The sequence below is a fragment of the Astatotilapia calliptera genome, chromosome 23, assembly GCF_964374335.1.
Source record: "Astatotilapia calliptera chromosome 23, fAstCal68.1, whole genome shotgun sequence".
Classification (NCBI taxonomy): domain Eukaryota; kingdom Metazoa; phylum Chordata; class Actinopteri; order Cichliformes; family Cichlidae; genus Astatotilapia; species Astatotilapia calliptera.
The window spans coordinates 33,117,339-33,134,117 of record NC_137443.1 but is presented as its reverse complement, the minus strand read 5'-3'; the positions used below and the strand labels follow the sequence as shown (position 1 = coordinate 33,134,117).

Genomic DNA, 16,779 nt, shown 5'->3' with positions numbered 1-16,779 from the left:
GGATCGGGGAGCAGAGGGGATGATGGGAGAGCGAGGTTTGCTTTCCTTGCTTGCTGGTGTGTCAGCTCTGAATTCAGTTCAATAATAAGTACTGTGCAATCCCATTTAAATCACACAAATTAACGGATCGTCTATTTACACTGTGAGTCACAACCTAAAACAGATGTGCATACATTGGCTTGTGAAGTCTCATCTGCAGATTAGCGCTGAGTAGCACACAAATAAAGTGCGAGAAGTTCAATCACCAGAGATTGAGCACAGACTTCTGGGAAGGCCTGAACTCAAAGAAAAGGAAAATATAAATAAATCTGCTCAAATTAATTTTTTTACATGTAATTTTGCATGTCGTTTTGTTACATAATTACAATGCAAAATGTTACATTTAATAGAATCTGTGGACATCAGTTTGACAAACACAAGTGAGAGGTCCACGTCAGCGTCAGTGTCCACTCGTCATTCAGTTCAACTTAAATTAATTTAAAAAGGGTAAATGGTTTTAAAAATCGCCTTGTTTACAGGAGCAAAACATTTTTTTTTACCAGTAGTAAACAACTTTATTTCCACTTAAAATTTCTGCACATTACCACAGAATTTATCACACTGACACGCTTCCGGAGCCACATGTGGAACTGTAGTTTGTAGTTTTGCACTGGGTTTATTTTTCTGCTGCTTTGCACAGCACACAACAGAGTTTTGTCCTTCATCCGTGTGGTGTCACTTCTTTTTCCAAAGGCTACAGAGACACTTCAAATATTCTCTGGCATTTCCTTTAGTTTTTAGAGCTGTTGGGGCTTCCATACAGCACCACAGCAACAAAGAACATAGCATCTAATGCAGACTTTAGCACTTGCCCAGCAGCTGGAAGGGGAGAGAGTGGGGTGGTAGGGGTGGTGGGTGCAGGGGTTTATGTGAGGAGAGATGTGTCACGTTTACTTTGTGTCAACAGCCATAGATCGCTGGTCAGGGTTCAGGGGTTACACTGTGATATTTCGCCATGTCTCCATTCCCCTAAACAGCAGTGGAGCTTGTGTTTATGTCCAGAAGCAACGCTGCCTCTCGCACCAGATCTCTCTGTCTGTCTGCGTCTTTTCATGTCTGGGGAATGAGAGCGAGACAGAAAAAAAACCTTCCAAAACAAAAGTAGAATCAAACAAACACAGAGAGGATGAAGGGAGGGAAAGAGAGAGACTGAATGAAGAGAAAGCTTATTACCAGAAAACAGATGGCCCCCCAATTCATAGTGGCCCCACGGGGGACCTGGAGGGACAACTCTTTGCACCTCCAGGTTACCAGCACTGCAGAGAGGGGTGGAGCACTTAAACACGACTCTGTGTGTGTGCACTTTTGTGTGTTAACTTGTAAACAAAAAGCAAATTTGTGACATCCTTGGCAAGGTGCCACTCTCAGCTCGATTTCCCAGGAGCTTGTGTTTAAAGACTATTTCATTTAGAGCTTTTGTTACATCTGAAAATGGATGAAGAAAGACAAACAACTCTGCGATGCCACAATGCTGCCAGCTACGAAGAGCTGTTGAGAGTTGAAACTCTGTGTCCTCGGCGGACGCTGCGAAAACCAGACTTGCATGTTGAATGGTGGAGTAAGTATTTTTAGAAAAATAAAACACAAACACACTTTTGGCATCACCTTTTGTTTCATCAAACCCATCGCTCGACATCGTCGCCGGGCGAGCTAATGTCACAACATCCGTAAAATGAGATCTCACACGCACCCAAACATTCACACCCTTTCAGTGTGCCTATGCAACTGTACGAGTGGACACACACACACGCGTGCACACACACAGATGACAGGCAGTGAGTGGAAATGAAGGATTTGGAGTTCCATCCCGTTACATTATGCAGCAGATGGCGTGCAGGCCAAGCCCGGCCAGGCCTCTCCCAGGAGAGAAAGAGTGAGAGAGAAAGAGGGGAAGAGAGACGATGGGGGAGGTGTAGAAAAGAAGGGTGAGGGACAAAGCTGTTGTCTTTTTTTTCTTTCTTTTTTTTTTTAACTTGCGTGAACGCACGTGTTTGTTTTCCTTTTTTTTTTTTTCTGACTCCCTCTCGGCTTCCCCGTGGGACAGAATCCTTCTCCTCTCTTCTCCTCTTCCTCTGCTCTTCCTCACATCACCTCTCCGCTCCATCCTCCCCCCTTCTGCCCAGCTGAGGCTACACCTGAGCCCAGCCACGGAGGCTCCAACCCCAGCTGACCCGCCGCAAGGAAGCAAAGGACAGAGGAGGGAAAAGGTGAGAGCAGAGGGAACGATGAAGTATGGAGTATTTTGGAGATATTTTAACGAAAAAAATAGACCAACGCACCTTTTTTTGTTGTTGTTTCACATGGAAAAATTATAATCATGTGTGTCTCGGTGTAGGAGCTGTATACTCTGACTAATTTGAAAAAAATTCACACATACATAAACTGCCGCTGATTTGATCAAATGCCACAGTCAATGCACACACACACACACACACACACACACTCTGATAGACACACATGCAAAGTGTACTGTGACGTCCCCCAGATCTTTGCCCCTGGCACTTTTTGTTTTGTGTTTTCCGAATTAATTGAGCCAACGCTCAAGTGCAGGGCCAGATGTCACTGCGACCTGTGGGGATTATTAGAAATCTGTTACCCTCATTGTTTATGTGGACCCCTTCAGACCACAACGCCTTGCGTTCTTCCCTCTGAAGTTTAAGGGAGAAACAAGCCCCAAACCAGATTGCTAATGTACGAAATAACAGTCTCCAGGTTCCAGGAATGGGACCAAGCCTGCATATTGACATGTGGGACATTATGGGACTTTTCTGTCCCAACTCCAATGGCCAAGGCCTGTGCCCAATGGCCACCGGGGGCCCCCTGATGCCCTCCCGGTTTGGCCCAAACAACGCCATACTCCTTGGCAGAGCTCTGGGCCTAATGAACTCATCAGCCAGCTGGAGGCCCTAGATGGAGCGACAGGGTGCGCTCAGGGGAGGATGAGGGGCCAGGGGGAGAGAGAGAGATAGAGAGAGAAAGAAAGGGTCATCGGGCTGGGGTGCAAGGTATGAGGAAAGTGGAGGTGTGGGGTGGCTGAAGATAGCTAACGAACACCATAAATGAGACAGGTGCAGCTTCAGAGGAGGGCTGAGGGCCAAGACAGGAGGGTCAGCGGGCAGGAAGAACAGGTATGGGAGGCTGTGGAGAATGAGCAGAACAAGGTGGGATGGCAAGAGAGAAAGAGGAAGGAGAGGAAAGGATGGATGGCTCTAACATGGGGTTCAGATGGGCAGGTGATAACACAAAAGTTCTGAAGTTTCCAGTCAAGATTAAGAGAAGAATTAAATGCACTAAAGAAGAAGAAGAAAAGAGAAGCCATTCAAAGTAACAGAGCTTTAATGTTCTAATTGAAGCTGCAGATCCACTCAATATATAATTCCTATCGTAAATAACAATTTTCTGAGCAACCTTCAAGAAAATGATATACAGGAAGCAATCATTTTGAGTAAAAGTCGAATGAAATATTTGAAAACAAAGGTTTATTCATTCAAATGATTAATCTTAAAGGTAAACATATTTGCTAAAATCCAATAAAGTCCATTTAATTTGACAAGAACATTAAATTGAATATTTTACATTTTTTCTTGAGTCTATTGCCATTCTAAATTATGTACCAGCCTAGTTTTGCTCTGAAATGAAAGTTGCAGAAAGGAATGAAATATGTTTTTTTTTAAAAAAGTCAGTGCACCTCATGGATTCATGGATAGTGCATAAAAATAATTATGCTAAAAAAGGATCATAGTCAGGATTTAAAATCTGAACTAAAAAGCTGAAAATTATCCATATATACTCTTGTTTTTCTCATATCAAGTTTCACAAATTTCTTAAAAAGTAAGTTGAGACAACAGCTGCTTAAGAACTTGCTGATTACTGCTGTGAGCTCAGATAGAAAATCAGTCTGATTGAATAAACAAAGTCACCGGAAAAACACAAAACTTCAGGCACTGCAGAGCAAACTGAAACAGGGCTTTACGAAGCTACAAAATGTACAGTTGTGACGATCAAAAACAAAAGGGCAGAGGCTGACCAAATGCATTTTCCCACACACAGAAGAAAGTGTACGCTGATGCTGAGAAGAGTGATACAAAGACTGACACCTCTTTTAGGTGCGGATGGTTGACGGAAAAACATGAACCCTTGACCCATACACTGCAGGTCATGTGTTCCCTTAGAGGGAAGGGTCAATGCAAATCAATACCAAGTTGTTCTGAGTGATCACCTTTTTCCTGTGATGACACATTTCTGTCCTCATGGGTATGAAAATGATTTATATTCACAGCCGGACCTTCACAGTCAAACCCAACTCAACACCTGTGGCTTAGTGAGTCAGACATCACTTTCCAACCACCATGTTCAAAATCCTAAATATGGGAATATAGTTTTCCAAGAATGGTTTTCTATCCATGTATTAGAGTTCCAGAGACTTTCAGAGTCAATCCCAAGGAACTGTTCTGGCAGTACATGGTGGAGTAATGACTCATGAGGGCATTTTATGATGCCTTTTTCTATAATTTGCATGTAATATCATGCTAGCAAGAGGCTAGGTTAAAGTACTCTAACACCAATGAACTTCTAAATCCTTCTAAATATGCTTGTTTAACCCATTTTTAAAACACACAAACGTGAAAAATTGTGGACTATTACATTAGTTCAGCTGCCTGGCAAGTTATGAATGTCAACCTAGCTCCGCCTACCAGCTTTGCCATTTGTATATCCAGTCTCTGACTGTAGCGTGGTTGTTATCACACAGCACTGTTGAGGTCATTACTCAACAAAAGTAATGTATTACACATTACTCTTTACTTTTCTTAAAAGTAATGCAACATGTTTCTGAACTTCTCGCCAGAAGTTACATTACATTCCTTTTGCATTCCTTTTGTGTTACTTCATAAATTGTCACATTTAACAATATAAACCCTATCTACAGTTCTGCAGATGGACACAAATCCCTATCCTACTGTGAACACACAACCTCTCTTTGTTAAAGTTGAAAACTAGAACACAGAGACTGCCAAGAGTGATTCTACAATAGAAACATTTACAAGAAAAAAGTTCCAATGTTACAAATATGACTGCTCATCAGGATCTCGGCTGCTTGGACTCAGCTTTAATACCATTCTGGACTCTTGGCTTGCTTTGTGTTAGCATGCTATCTGTGCAGATGTAAAGATTATAAAGAGCTGAAGTTGTATTAACAGTATAATACGGCTGTTTCTGTACAGAGGCTGTATTTGAGTATTGTGCTGTTGTCCTTTCATGCAATAAAAATAAAAGCAATGGTAAATGGACTGGTTCTTATATAGTGCTTTTCTACTCTATTTTGAGCACTCAAAGCGCTTTACACAACTTGTGCATTAAACCATTCACACAATCACTTCATCCACACACATTCATACTCCGATGGATGCATCAGAGAGCAACATGGTAGGTGACCTGCTCTACCACCTGAGCTACAACCACCCCGTAATGTCATTCTCCTTTATAATCTCCACTCTTTAAAATCTGTAGACCACTCCACCGTTTTCCTCCTTCCATACAAATATGGGAACCAGCCAAGTGTAGCATAAATGTGTTGGAAGAAAAAGGTATGTTTGTTTGCTTTTATTTTTGTCTTTCCTCTTCACGCCACAACCCTGAACTGGGTAAGCGCAGGAAAATGGATCCTCTTAGCATGCAGATAACTGAGGAACCTTTTTAATGCAAGTAAATGGTAAATGGACTGGTTTTATAGTGCTTTTCTACTCTACTTGAGAACTTCCAGTAGCTTCATCCACCATTCATACAACCATTTCTTTTCTATGCTTAAGTGCTTTCTGTCTAACATTCACACTCTCTTGGATTCAGAGCAACTTGGATTTAGTATCTTGCTCAAGGATATTTGGCATGCAGACTGGAGCAGCCAGGGATCAAACCACCAACCCAGTAGATGACCTGCTCTACCTCCTGAGCTACAGCCACCCAGTAATAATGTGATAAATACGTTTTTTGTCCTGTCTTCCTCTCCTCACCCCCAACTCGTCCTGGCAGATCGTTGCCCCTCCCTGAGCCTGGTTCTACCTGTTAAAAGGAAGTTGCTGCTGATTGTTGGGGTTTCTTTATTTTTACCATACAATATAAAGTGCCTTGAGGTGACTGCTGTTTTGTTTTAGCACTATGTAAATAAAATTGAATCAATGTAATTATTGAATTTGGTGTGTCAGAGCCAACACTGGCACACAGGTATAATAATGACTCTGCTTAAATTAGTCAAAAAAGAAAAAAGTTTTTTAAAAAGCACAGAAAATGAATTGTCATCTTTATTAAAATGAAACTGAATGTTTTATGTGAGCAGAGCACATCTGGGTCATTTGCTGACTAATCTTTGCCTCTGAAGTCATCACACTTAGATCAGCATCATCACCAAGACATTCTCATCCTGTTCACTGCACAATCAACAAACTCATCATCTGTCCTCCTGCACCTCTCACTATTCGTTCCCAAGTGTGTGTCTCTCCACTCCTGATGAGTGAGTGTGCGCGTAACTGCACATTCATAAGAGAGAAAGCGAGCACCTTTGTGTGTCCATATGCGTCTGGGTGGCGTAGAACGTGCTGGGCGCCCTGCTGGGAGCACAGATGGTGCCGAGGCCTGCCACGGCAGCGCTGACGACGGCCACATTCTCACATGGGACCTCCAGCTTTCTGGATCCCACACCTCCTGTTCAGGCCTGAACTGACAAACGCTTCCCCTCCCCATCCACACACACACACACTCACTTTCTTTCGCTCTCTCTCTCACACACACACACACACACACAAACACACACGAGGCCAAAGACCAGGCCGCTGCCTATTTCACTAGCCTGGAAGAAAAGAGAGAACACAACACATGGACGAGTTGGCGGTCACACGCTGCCCCGAGTGTTCCCCAGTGCGTGAGCGTGTGTCTCAGTGATGCAAGTGAAGCAAAGGTGAGAGGGGTCGAGTTAGAGTTCTATCAACTTTTTGGCTTCTGGGGCTAAATGATCAGTCGCAGCAACTTCCTCAATGTGTTCTTTGTATTTCTCAAACTGTCTTTTCTCCCACTTTGTCTTCATTTCGCTCACCTTCGTGGAACCTCCTGGCCTGCGTGCCTGCTCTTCTCCATCTTTTCTTTTTCTCTCTCAGCCTCTTAGTTCTCCTCTCTCCCTTCTGCCTCGTGCAGACGCCCCCTGTGGCTCACCGTCCACCTGAGAGAAGCCTCATACATCTCCTGACAAAGTGACTAATCCTTCCCATTTCACAGCTCCATCCCACTGCTCTCTGGGAATGTTCAAAACTGTGTGTATGTGCGTGCGAGTGTGTCTGATAGGTGACAGGAGGGAGTATGTCACACAGGTTCAAGGTGGGGTTTTTTTTTTTGTTGTAACAAGCAGCTCAGACAGCCACAGGGGTCTACAGAGCTCTGACTGATTAGAGAAATAACTCCATTACAGACATCTCATCAGAGTGATATCACCTCCCAACTTCTTGTTGACAGCTTCGTCACCACCTACGTCCACCTACGCACAAACACACACACAAAAAGGCTTGCTTTTAAGTCTTTTCGACTTTTAGACTAAGCCCGGAAAACAATTTGATCCTTTCAGGTTTCAAATTTGCATCTTATTTCCTCACAAACTCAGCAGCAGTATTCGGCCTCAGCTGGTTGATATGAACCCCTCAAATAATAATCATAATCATAAATCACCGAACGGCTTCCTTCCCGTGTGTCTGCCGGTCTGAATGATTATGGGAACCACAGCAAGAGAGAGTATCAGCCTACGCCAAACTCGTGTTCACAAGGTGATTGTTTCGAGGGAATATCTCAGTCTGAAAAAAGTTTCATTAGTTCTTTATAATGCTTTTTTAGCCACTTAAGGAAAAATGAGTGTGCGCTTGATTTGTTGAAATTTTAAGTATGAGATGACACTGTTCATTGTTTACATTTTCATCATATTACATTTTTTAAGGAGGTGTGTAATGGTCAAAACCTAATGACTTATTGGATTGTTTTATCTTCATATTGCTACAATGTCTGTGTGCAATGTCTCTAAAACTTTCTTTGCATCATCTCTGCGCCCACTGACCTGCTGGAAATGACACGTGTGAGGTTGTTATTAACATGCAGTGTTGTGTCACAACAAAATTTCATTTTCATAAGCGGAAGCACGACTTGACGTGCACACAAATCAGCTCGGAACCAGCTCAGCTTCTTTACCAGCACCGCCATGACTAAAGCAAACATCATCCATTAACTGTTCTCTGGTGACTCCACCACCCTGCAGCTTGCCTGTCTGTCTCCGGAATCACTACATCAGCTGTGGGATGTAATTGCAGCAGGCACTAACAAAACAGCCTTGGAGGGGTCCTTCATGTCTTTGGCCAAGGGCCTTATGGTCTGAGGAGGGGTCCGGACGATGCAGACCACCAAGCTTATACTATCTCCACTTCTTCCATCTGTGAAGTAATTAGGGTGGTGGTCCGTGCGTGTGTGTGTGTGTGTCTGTGGGCTCCAGCTGTCAGGAGGCCTCTGTCTCCTGGTCTTGACATGTCTCCGATACGCCCCGCTGTGAGTCCCTCTGTGACACACACACACTCCACGGACCCGGCCAGAGCCCAAGGCGAGCTGTCCGTCATCTCACACACAAGCATTCCCTCTCTCTCTCTCTCTCTCTCTCTCTGTCATGCACACACACGCTGATTTTTCAGTGATATGGTCCTTCTGGCACTGTGGTAGTACTTCTCTCCCTCATTCACATATTGTGTGTGTGTGTGTGTGTGTGTGTGTGTGTGTGTGTGTGTGTGTGTGTGTGTGTGTGTGTGTGTGTGTGTGTGTGTGCGTGAGACAATAAACACGTCGGTGGCTGCGGGCCACGGCAAGTCATCCGTGCTTCCCCTTATCGTTTTAATCACCTCGTTAGGCGCAGCTAGTCCCCACACTTACTGGCCGCTGCTCCTCCTCTGGAACCATGCCCTCCTGACCCGATGCTGGTGGTGCCACCGGGCACAGGGCGGCATGATGGGAGAAGAGAAGAGATCAAGTTTGCTTGATTTGAAGTTTTCCTAAATCTAAATGTCAATATAATAAGGAAAAGAAAAAGTTATGTTTATGTTTGTGTCAATTCTACTCCAAAAACATTATATATGACATAATCCTGGGATATATATGTGACAAGCGGGACAATATGTTGGCATTTATCCCCACTTATATTCTTCACCAGCCATTCTTCCGCTGGACTCAGCTGTTACATCCATCTTTATTGTGTGTCTGGATATCAGGTTTGTTTCTCCGAGGCCCTTAAACTACACTTCCACTTCTCTTTTTTTACAGGGACAGGAAAGAGCTGCAGAACTTGGATAAAAGTCAGCGATGTGTAGGCTATACTGTAAGTCGCATATCTGAGAAAATAGGAAAAATGTTCTCCCTGATGCTTCTTTGCTATTCTTTAATATCAAAGTCCTTTAATAAGCAAGTGTCATCAATCAGGGCCTTCTTGGTAACACCTCTGGGCACTTATTTGGGCAGTCATTGAGTAGCATAGAGCAAATTAAAGCATATTTTCCCCTGCTGTAGATTAGCAGCCAGGATTCTTTGAGGTGCTGTTTTTCTCTTTTATAGTTTCGCTGTTTATTTACCAAATCAAATGAGGATGTCAACAAATGGATATGAATTGTTTTAAACATAAAAAAGATTCAATGAGTGTTAAACACTGTGAGGAAAAAAAATGAAAGGAAGAAGTTTGACTGACAACAGTTGCTTTGATTCTTGTTCTTGTTTTATAACCTAATCCTAATACATCCTCGGACTGGCATGCAGCTTCTCCACCCTTTTCTCTCTCCACACCAACTAGTTTTGACAATAAAACAAATATTTATTTATTTATTTATTTATTTTAATAATCATTAGTACAACAGACCACTGATAAACGCAGGGTGAAACACACTCAGGTGTGTCAGCCAGGGAAATCTAAGTCTCAACCTGTCAACAGCACCAAATTAAAACCATATAAAAAAACAGAGGAGCTGCTTTATTATTTCACCTCTTTACAAAAAATGGTTTCTAATTTTCATAAATCCAAGAAAATAACCAAAAATAAGCAACATTTCTAAAGCATTCTAGAAAATATTTCTTTACAGGCTTGTATCGCATTTAAGTTGACCCCCCCCCCCCCTTCATTTGCATTTAAAATACATATATACATTTATTTATAATCATTAATATTCACTACAAATGTGAGCACGTGCAAAAACTCACAACATGGACAAGTATTCCTTTTTTTCCACGCTTTATCATGCACACATCTCTGCTTTCCCTTTGCCCACTGCTCCCACGGGAGTGAGACCGCTTGAGGGGGCTGAGGGGAGTGAGGAAAGAGGGAGGAGGTGTGTGTGTGTGTGTGTGTGTGTGTGTGTGTGTGTGTGTGTGTGTGTGTGTGTGTGTGTGTGTGAGGAGGAGCGAGAGAAGGAGAGAGAGGGGTGAGAGAGGAGGGAGGGAGGGAGGGAGGGGCGGCGTTAGACAATACCATTCCTCAAATATATTCCATCCCCTCCGTCCATGAAGTGAGCCTTTATTAGTCCAGATCGCTTGGATCTTATCTCGCATATGACACTCGGCGCAAGAAGGAAGAGAGAGGGGGGATTATCCGCGAACCGCCTTCCGATCCGCTGATTCCTGACAAGGGAGAGCCTCGCTTATCTGTCCCTCTTTTTATCCCCATCTTCCAACAGGCTCACGGACGAGTAGCCCTGGCTGCACTTTCACCGCTATCAGCCCATCTCCTCTATTGTCTCTCCATCGCTGGGATCACACAGGGGGGCTGACTGATCCACGCTTATCATCACCATCACCACCACTGTCATCATCATCATCATTATTATTATTTCTTTTTCTCCAACTCGTCCGACCTAATCATCTCAAGACTTTTGATGGGCTGTTTTTTTATCAGCAGAAACATTTCCACGCTTGACGTTTGACCCCGCGTGATCCCATGTTGCAAGTTCGCGGCTGAGAAAAGTCAAAAACTATTTAAAAAAAAAACCGAAAGAAAGAAAGAAAAGAAAATAATTTTTCTCCTTTCTTTGTTTTCTTTGAATGTTCGTCTCATTAACATCTGATGTTGTTGTTGTCTTTTTTTTTGTTGTTTCTTTTGGCCGGTGGAATATGAGTTAATTTGGAGTTGAAGCTCCGCTCAAGAGCGCCTTTTAGTTCCCAACAAGAAAAAAACTGAACAAAACCTCCAACCCTTTGTCAAGGTGAGTCTCAGATTTCTGTGGAAAATTAAGCTTTTAAATAAAAACAAATTAAATACGATTTTTTCCGATTTGTTCATTTTTATTATTATTATTTTTAGATTCGTAGATCTATTTTTCTTTATTAACAAAAATCAAGAAAAAAAGCAACTGCTCCAATAATTTGGTGTCCAGCAGATGTCAACATTATTTTACCATCTCCTGCCTTCATGCTGTCAAGTCGCTCCGGCCTCAGCCAAGCAGATGTGTTCATCACACTGTGACAGATGGCCAATTCTGATTATGTTAATTCGCAAAAAAATGAGGTTTTTTTTCTTTAATTTAAAAACAAATAGTATTTTTAAAGAGTTTCGTCGTTTAAAAAACAATATTTTGCAAACATGACACTTGGAAATTCAAATTTGTTGGGCTGTTTTTAAGGCCTGAAGCTTTCGTGAATTAACCGCGAATTTTGAACCATTCATTATTTATGGAGTTTAATTTTATTATGCAATAGGCACAGGAGGGACTGGAGCACCCGCTGTGGGCTTTCTCATAGTGGTGCCTGAGTGCAGGAAAACAGCAAAAACGATGATTTCAAAAATCAATCCAGTTTTTTATTTCATCCAAACGCATGTGACACCGTAGCTCTCTGACTGTAAAATGTGGAATTTAAAATGACCATTAAAAAAAAAAAGCAGCAATGTTTTAATGTTTCAATGACAGATTTTTCCCGTGCACAGGTTCTTGAGAAGGACTGCCAACACCGCAGAATAAAAATGATGCTGAGCCCGGATCAGGCTGAGGCGGACCTCTCCTGGACTCAGTCCGACCCGGAGACGATGCTCAATGGGTTGAAGTCGGCCGGTTGTGCCTCGGACGAGCCGGCGGAGATGGAGGACAGAGCCAAATGCAAAGCCGACCAGCCCCTGAGCAGGGAGGAGAAGAGGAGAAGACGGAGGGCCACGGCCAAGTACCGCTCAGCCCACGCCACCAGGGAGAGGATCCGGGTGGAGGCGTTCAACGTGGCCTTCGCGGAGCTGAGGAAATTACTCCCCACATTACCTCCGGACAAGAAACTCTCCAAGATCGAGATCCTCAGACTGGCTATATGCTACATCTCCTATCTCAATCATGTGCTGGATGTCTAAAAGTGACCCACTCCACCCCCCACTCCGCCCTCTACGCGCACACATATGTGAGAGAAACTGGTTGAGTTGTTGGGAGACTGGACTCGCTCGACGTGCTGGGAGTTAACTGGTTATGGCAAGGTTAGCGGTCAGGGTGGAATGATGCAGGAGATTTTTTTTAGCTTTCAACACCACAAAGCACTACTTTGAATAAAAGGAAGGTCAATTTTTAAGTAATCAGATAATTTTGCAGTGAATTAAAAAAAAAACAATCGAAACTTCTGCTGCAGGGGTAGAAACTGTTGTTTTAAGGTGGACTTGCTTAATTGATTGATGTAAAAATGTCGATATCGGCTCCACATATATATCGGTCTAACACCTGTGACACAGTGTTGCCTTCATCTCACCGAAACTTCTATTTCATTTAATGATATGTAATAAAAAATTTCCATCCAATTCAAGGCCCAAAATCTGCCCAGCATCATCTCCATCCAAACTAAAGCATCACTTCCCCGGATGCTGACACTCTGCCATACCTCTAATGGTGAGCTGAGCCCTTTAGTGTGAGTCCAGTGTTGATTGATGTAGTGGCAGCGGTGCAAAAAGTTACGGGAGCCTAAACTTTCAGTCCAGATCGCTCACTGCAAGCAGCAAGCGCCGAGTTGTTTTGAGCCGTTGGATGCAATAATGACAATTATTTTTTCCGATATTCAGCAAAAGGGGAGGGGGGGGGGGGTCTGGAAGAGCCCCCGCAGGCATTCATGCTTCCTTTGCAGTGATGCAGTGGAGGACAGAAAAAATAATAATAATTCGCGTGGGCTGCAAAAAATTCAAGAAGATTCTGGTTATTTTAATTTGCTTCACATTTAATCTACATCTAAAAATGATATTAGCCTAATCTCATCTAATATCATGAATAGATTTCTGAATGCTCCCCTCACTGTGTCACTTTGAGGTTGAACAAAATAAACACGGGGTCTTTCCCCCCCCCGATCGGAACGAAAGGACGTAAACATAGCTGCTTTAGATCTAGCTTAGATTTTCCATAAAGGAAGAAAAAAAAACATTTCAATGCGTAAGTGCCACTTATGACATATAAAATTGTGACCTTAATCATGCTTTTTTGTTTCTCCTAAAGTGTATGGAATTATTTATTTAATTGTGTTAATATTTAAGGCTAATTTATTTATGTTAATATCATAAGCTGCCGTCTTTTTTGTATAAATGTATAATGGTTTGTTGCTTCTATATTTTAGGCTGTGAATTTGAACTTGGAAAGTGGTGGTGTTCTTCAAAAATGGCACTTTCTGTTAATCCATTGTATAATTTATTCGTTTGATGTATGTTCGATGCTTTTTTCTGTTGTTGTTGTTGTTGTTGTTTTTTGTTTGTTATTATTTTTCATGTCCGCTGTCTATCGATGGCAACGATAAGCACTTCAAGATGGGGTCTAGTGGCCCCATGAATTTGTTTCCCATTTTTGAGAGGTTTCTCTGTGAATTAGAATTGGGCTGCTAAAGAAAAAAAACTAAGTAAAAAAAACATTTGCTTCATCGACACTGATTGTCAAATAATTCAAACCACCAAGGGGATACGATTCAGAGCTCAACCTCTTTGTCTTATTTATTTATTTATTTGCTATAACCAAAAAATTATTATTTTGAAAAAAATATTATCTTCAGTGCGCTGATTTGACTATTATTTTATTTTCTGATTAATTGGGTTATTTATTTGTCTCTGCTTTGTATTAGGAAAAGTCAATAAGTAATTTTATAGTGAAAGGGAAAAAAACATATCCTCTATCCAAAGATTTTTTGTCTCTTCAGGGTTGTGTAGGCTACTTGTTGCTTTATGCAGATCTTTTGTAGTAGAGGTATTGTGTGACAGCTGGTTTCTAATGGACAAACTTTTCATATTTTTCGGTGTTATTTTTAATTAAAAAGGTAATACTTGAAAAGAAAAAGCACGTTTTGTATTTTATTTTACTCAAAAAAAAAAGTTTTGAGGTTTTGGAATGTAACAGAGAACTAGGACATAGCCACCGTTAGAATATTCAGCTTATCCTAATGAAGAAAAGCCTACTGGCCTGATGACGTCAGGCTCACGTAACGCGCACGCGCGTACACGCACGATCGGAGTGACATAAGTGTACATGCAAATCATTCAGCATGCATGTAGTGCAAGCTCTCAGATGCTTTCTGGGCGTCTGAGAGCACACACACACACACACACACACACACACACACACACACACACACACACACTAGCCTACTCACATAAAAATGTGCATAATGTACAAACACACACACAAAATGAAAGGTGAAACAAGTGCAAATCCAGTTTAGCATACAGATGAAAACTCAGCCTACTGTACACACATGCACATGGCTGTGTGTGTTTGCACATGTGCATGATAAAATAAGCGCACATTCATAGAAGGAAACTCAGTCAGCTGCACACGCACACACTTGCTCTCTCTCTCTCTCTCTCTCTCTCTCACACACACACACACACACACACACACACACACACACACACACACACACACACACACACACACACACACAGACCCAATGGTCAGCAGCTAAAGGCAGTGGTAGCCTACATGTGTGCTCCTGGCTGAAAGGCTCTCTCCCTCCCCAGAGAGGGGGCAGGTGTTACTCCAGACGAGCCAAGACAACCAAATTACTGGCCGTCTGGCACCTCCCGTGGGAAACCCGGCGAGAGAGGAGGGATGGGAGAGATGGAAATTTATGAGTGAGAGAGCAAGTGCTGAGATGTAATATTGCCAAATGGTATGAGCAAAAAAGAGATCCAAATATTTATATTCATTTGCGATATAAATATAGACGCCTATCCCCATCGATTGTGCTATAAAAGGCTTGTAGCTGAGTCGAGTTACAGAAACAGAGATGTGCAAATGCTTTTATCTAAGCCACATTAGATTATCATGAGAGAACCTTTTTTAAGCATGCACAGCCCCAGAGGGAATTGAACCTTTAACCCTGGATATGCCAGAATTCCAAATCAGCAACAGAATAAATAAAAATCTATCTATCTATCTATCTATCTATCTATCTATCTATCTATCTATCTATCTATCTATCTATCTATCTATCTATCTACCTACCTACGGTGGCAGGTGCAGTCACATTTCTCCTTTAAAGTTTTTTTTTTGTAGACACTGAAGGTAGCAGGACATTTTGTTTCCTTTTCAGCTCAAGGGTCTCCTGGGTCTTGTTTTTCTATTTGGTATTTCTCAGTCAGTCATCTTCCAGACATTCTTGCTTTAACTTCAACTGCAGACTGGGAAAGTTTGCTGGCCGACATTGCTAACTCACTAATCAGACTGACACGTCAGTCATTAAATTCAGCATACAGTATATACCTTCTGAAATATAAAAGAAAAACTCATTCATGTCTCATATTCTGAAAAAGACAAAAGTAGTTGATGATTTCAGCTTAAACTGTGGGTAAGGAGTCCTTGGGGGCTGCGCAGAGCTTTGCATACTCATGTCTAAATCTCACTAGAAGCAAAAGTGGCAAAAATACATGGAACAACACAGGTCACTCTTGTTCATGTTTGTGCATTTTTTGGTCCTTCTGTTTAGGCCCTGCCTCTGAGAATATAAAGTCAGTAAAATTAATAAAACCCTCCACTGCTGCCTTTGCTTTGTACTTCTACACTTCTGGTCACTTTGTTTGGTAGACCTTTCTAGTACTGGATTGGACCCTTGACTTCAGAACTGTCTTAATTCTTTGTGCTAGTAAGATTCCTCAGAGATTTGATCCAAATTCACGTGATAGCATCATGAAGTTGCTGCAGATTTCCCATCCAGCTACATGACACAGACAACAGACATTACTCAGGTAGCTTTTCTGTTTGCGGTCAAATACTATCCACTCTCAGTTTGTCTCAACATTTACATGAAATCTTGAGAGTTTGAAAAAGCCACCAGCATGGACTTTTGTCATTTGGCATTTTGTCTGGCTGTCAGGCCTCTAACTAAAGGTTTAGGTTCAATCTCAGTACTTTCTGGATTCTGTAGTAGAAGGATCTTTCTTCACAACCCACACCTTAAGGCTGACAACACATTCTGGGTATCAATAAACAGAACTCCATAATAAGCTTTCGCCATTATGTAAGTAATGCTATCAAGTTGGTCTAAGAAGAAACACACAGGAATGATACATGGCCTGTTTCTTTTTACAGCGCTATTCTACTTTACTGAAGCGCTCTATACAAAATGACACATTCACACAAATGTACATACAAGCACCTATTCACACGTTTCATAATCTGACAAACACATTGGAGCAACTTGGGGTTCAGTATCTTACCCAAGGATACTTTGGCATGCAGACTGGAGCAGCCAGGAGTT

The 16,779-nt window shown here is 42.2% G+C and overlaps 1 protein-coding gene across 2 annotated transcripts; it reads left to right on the top strand.

Annotated features, from left to right (window-relative positions):
* The first annotated feature begins 10,600 nt into the window (after window positions 1–10,600).
* nhlh2 (nescient helix loop helix 2) lies at window positions 10,601–14,360 on the top strand. Of its 2 annotated transcripts, none has more exons than XM_026159142.2 (2): window positions 10,601–11,291; window positions 12,011–14,360. In XM_026159142.2, the coding sequence occupies exon 2, from the start codon at window positions 12,047–12,049 to the stop codon at window positions 12,416–12,418; it is 372 nt and encodes a 123-aa protein (XP_026014927.1). In that variant the 5' UTR covers window positions 10,601–11,291; window positions 12,011–12,046; the 3' UTR covers window positions 12,419–14,360. The 2 variants fall into 2 exon arrangements, with proteins under 2 accessions (XP_026014927.1, XP_080153596.1); XM_080297470.1 differs by having other exon boundaries at window positions 11,994–14,360.
* Window positions 14,361–16,779: the final 2,419 nt, after the last annotated feature.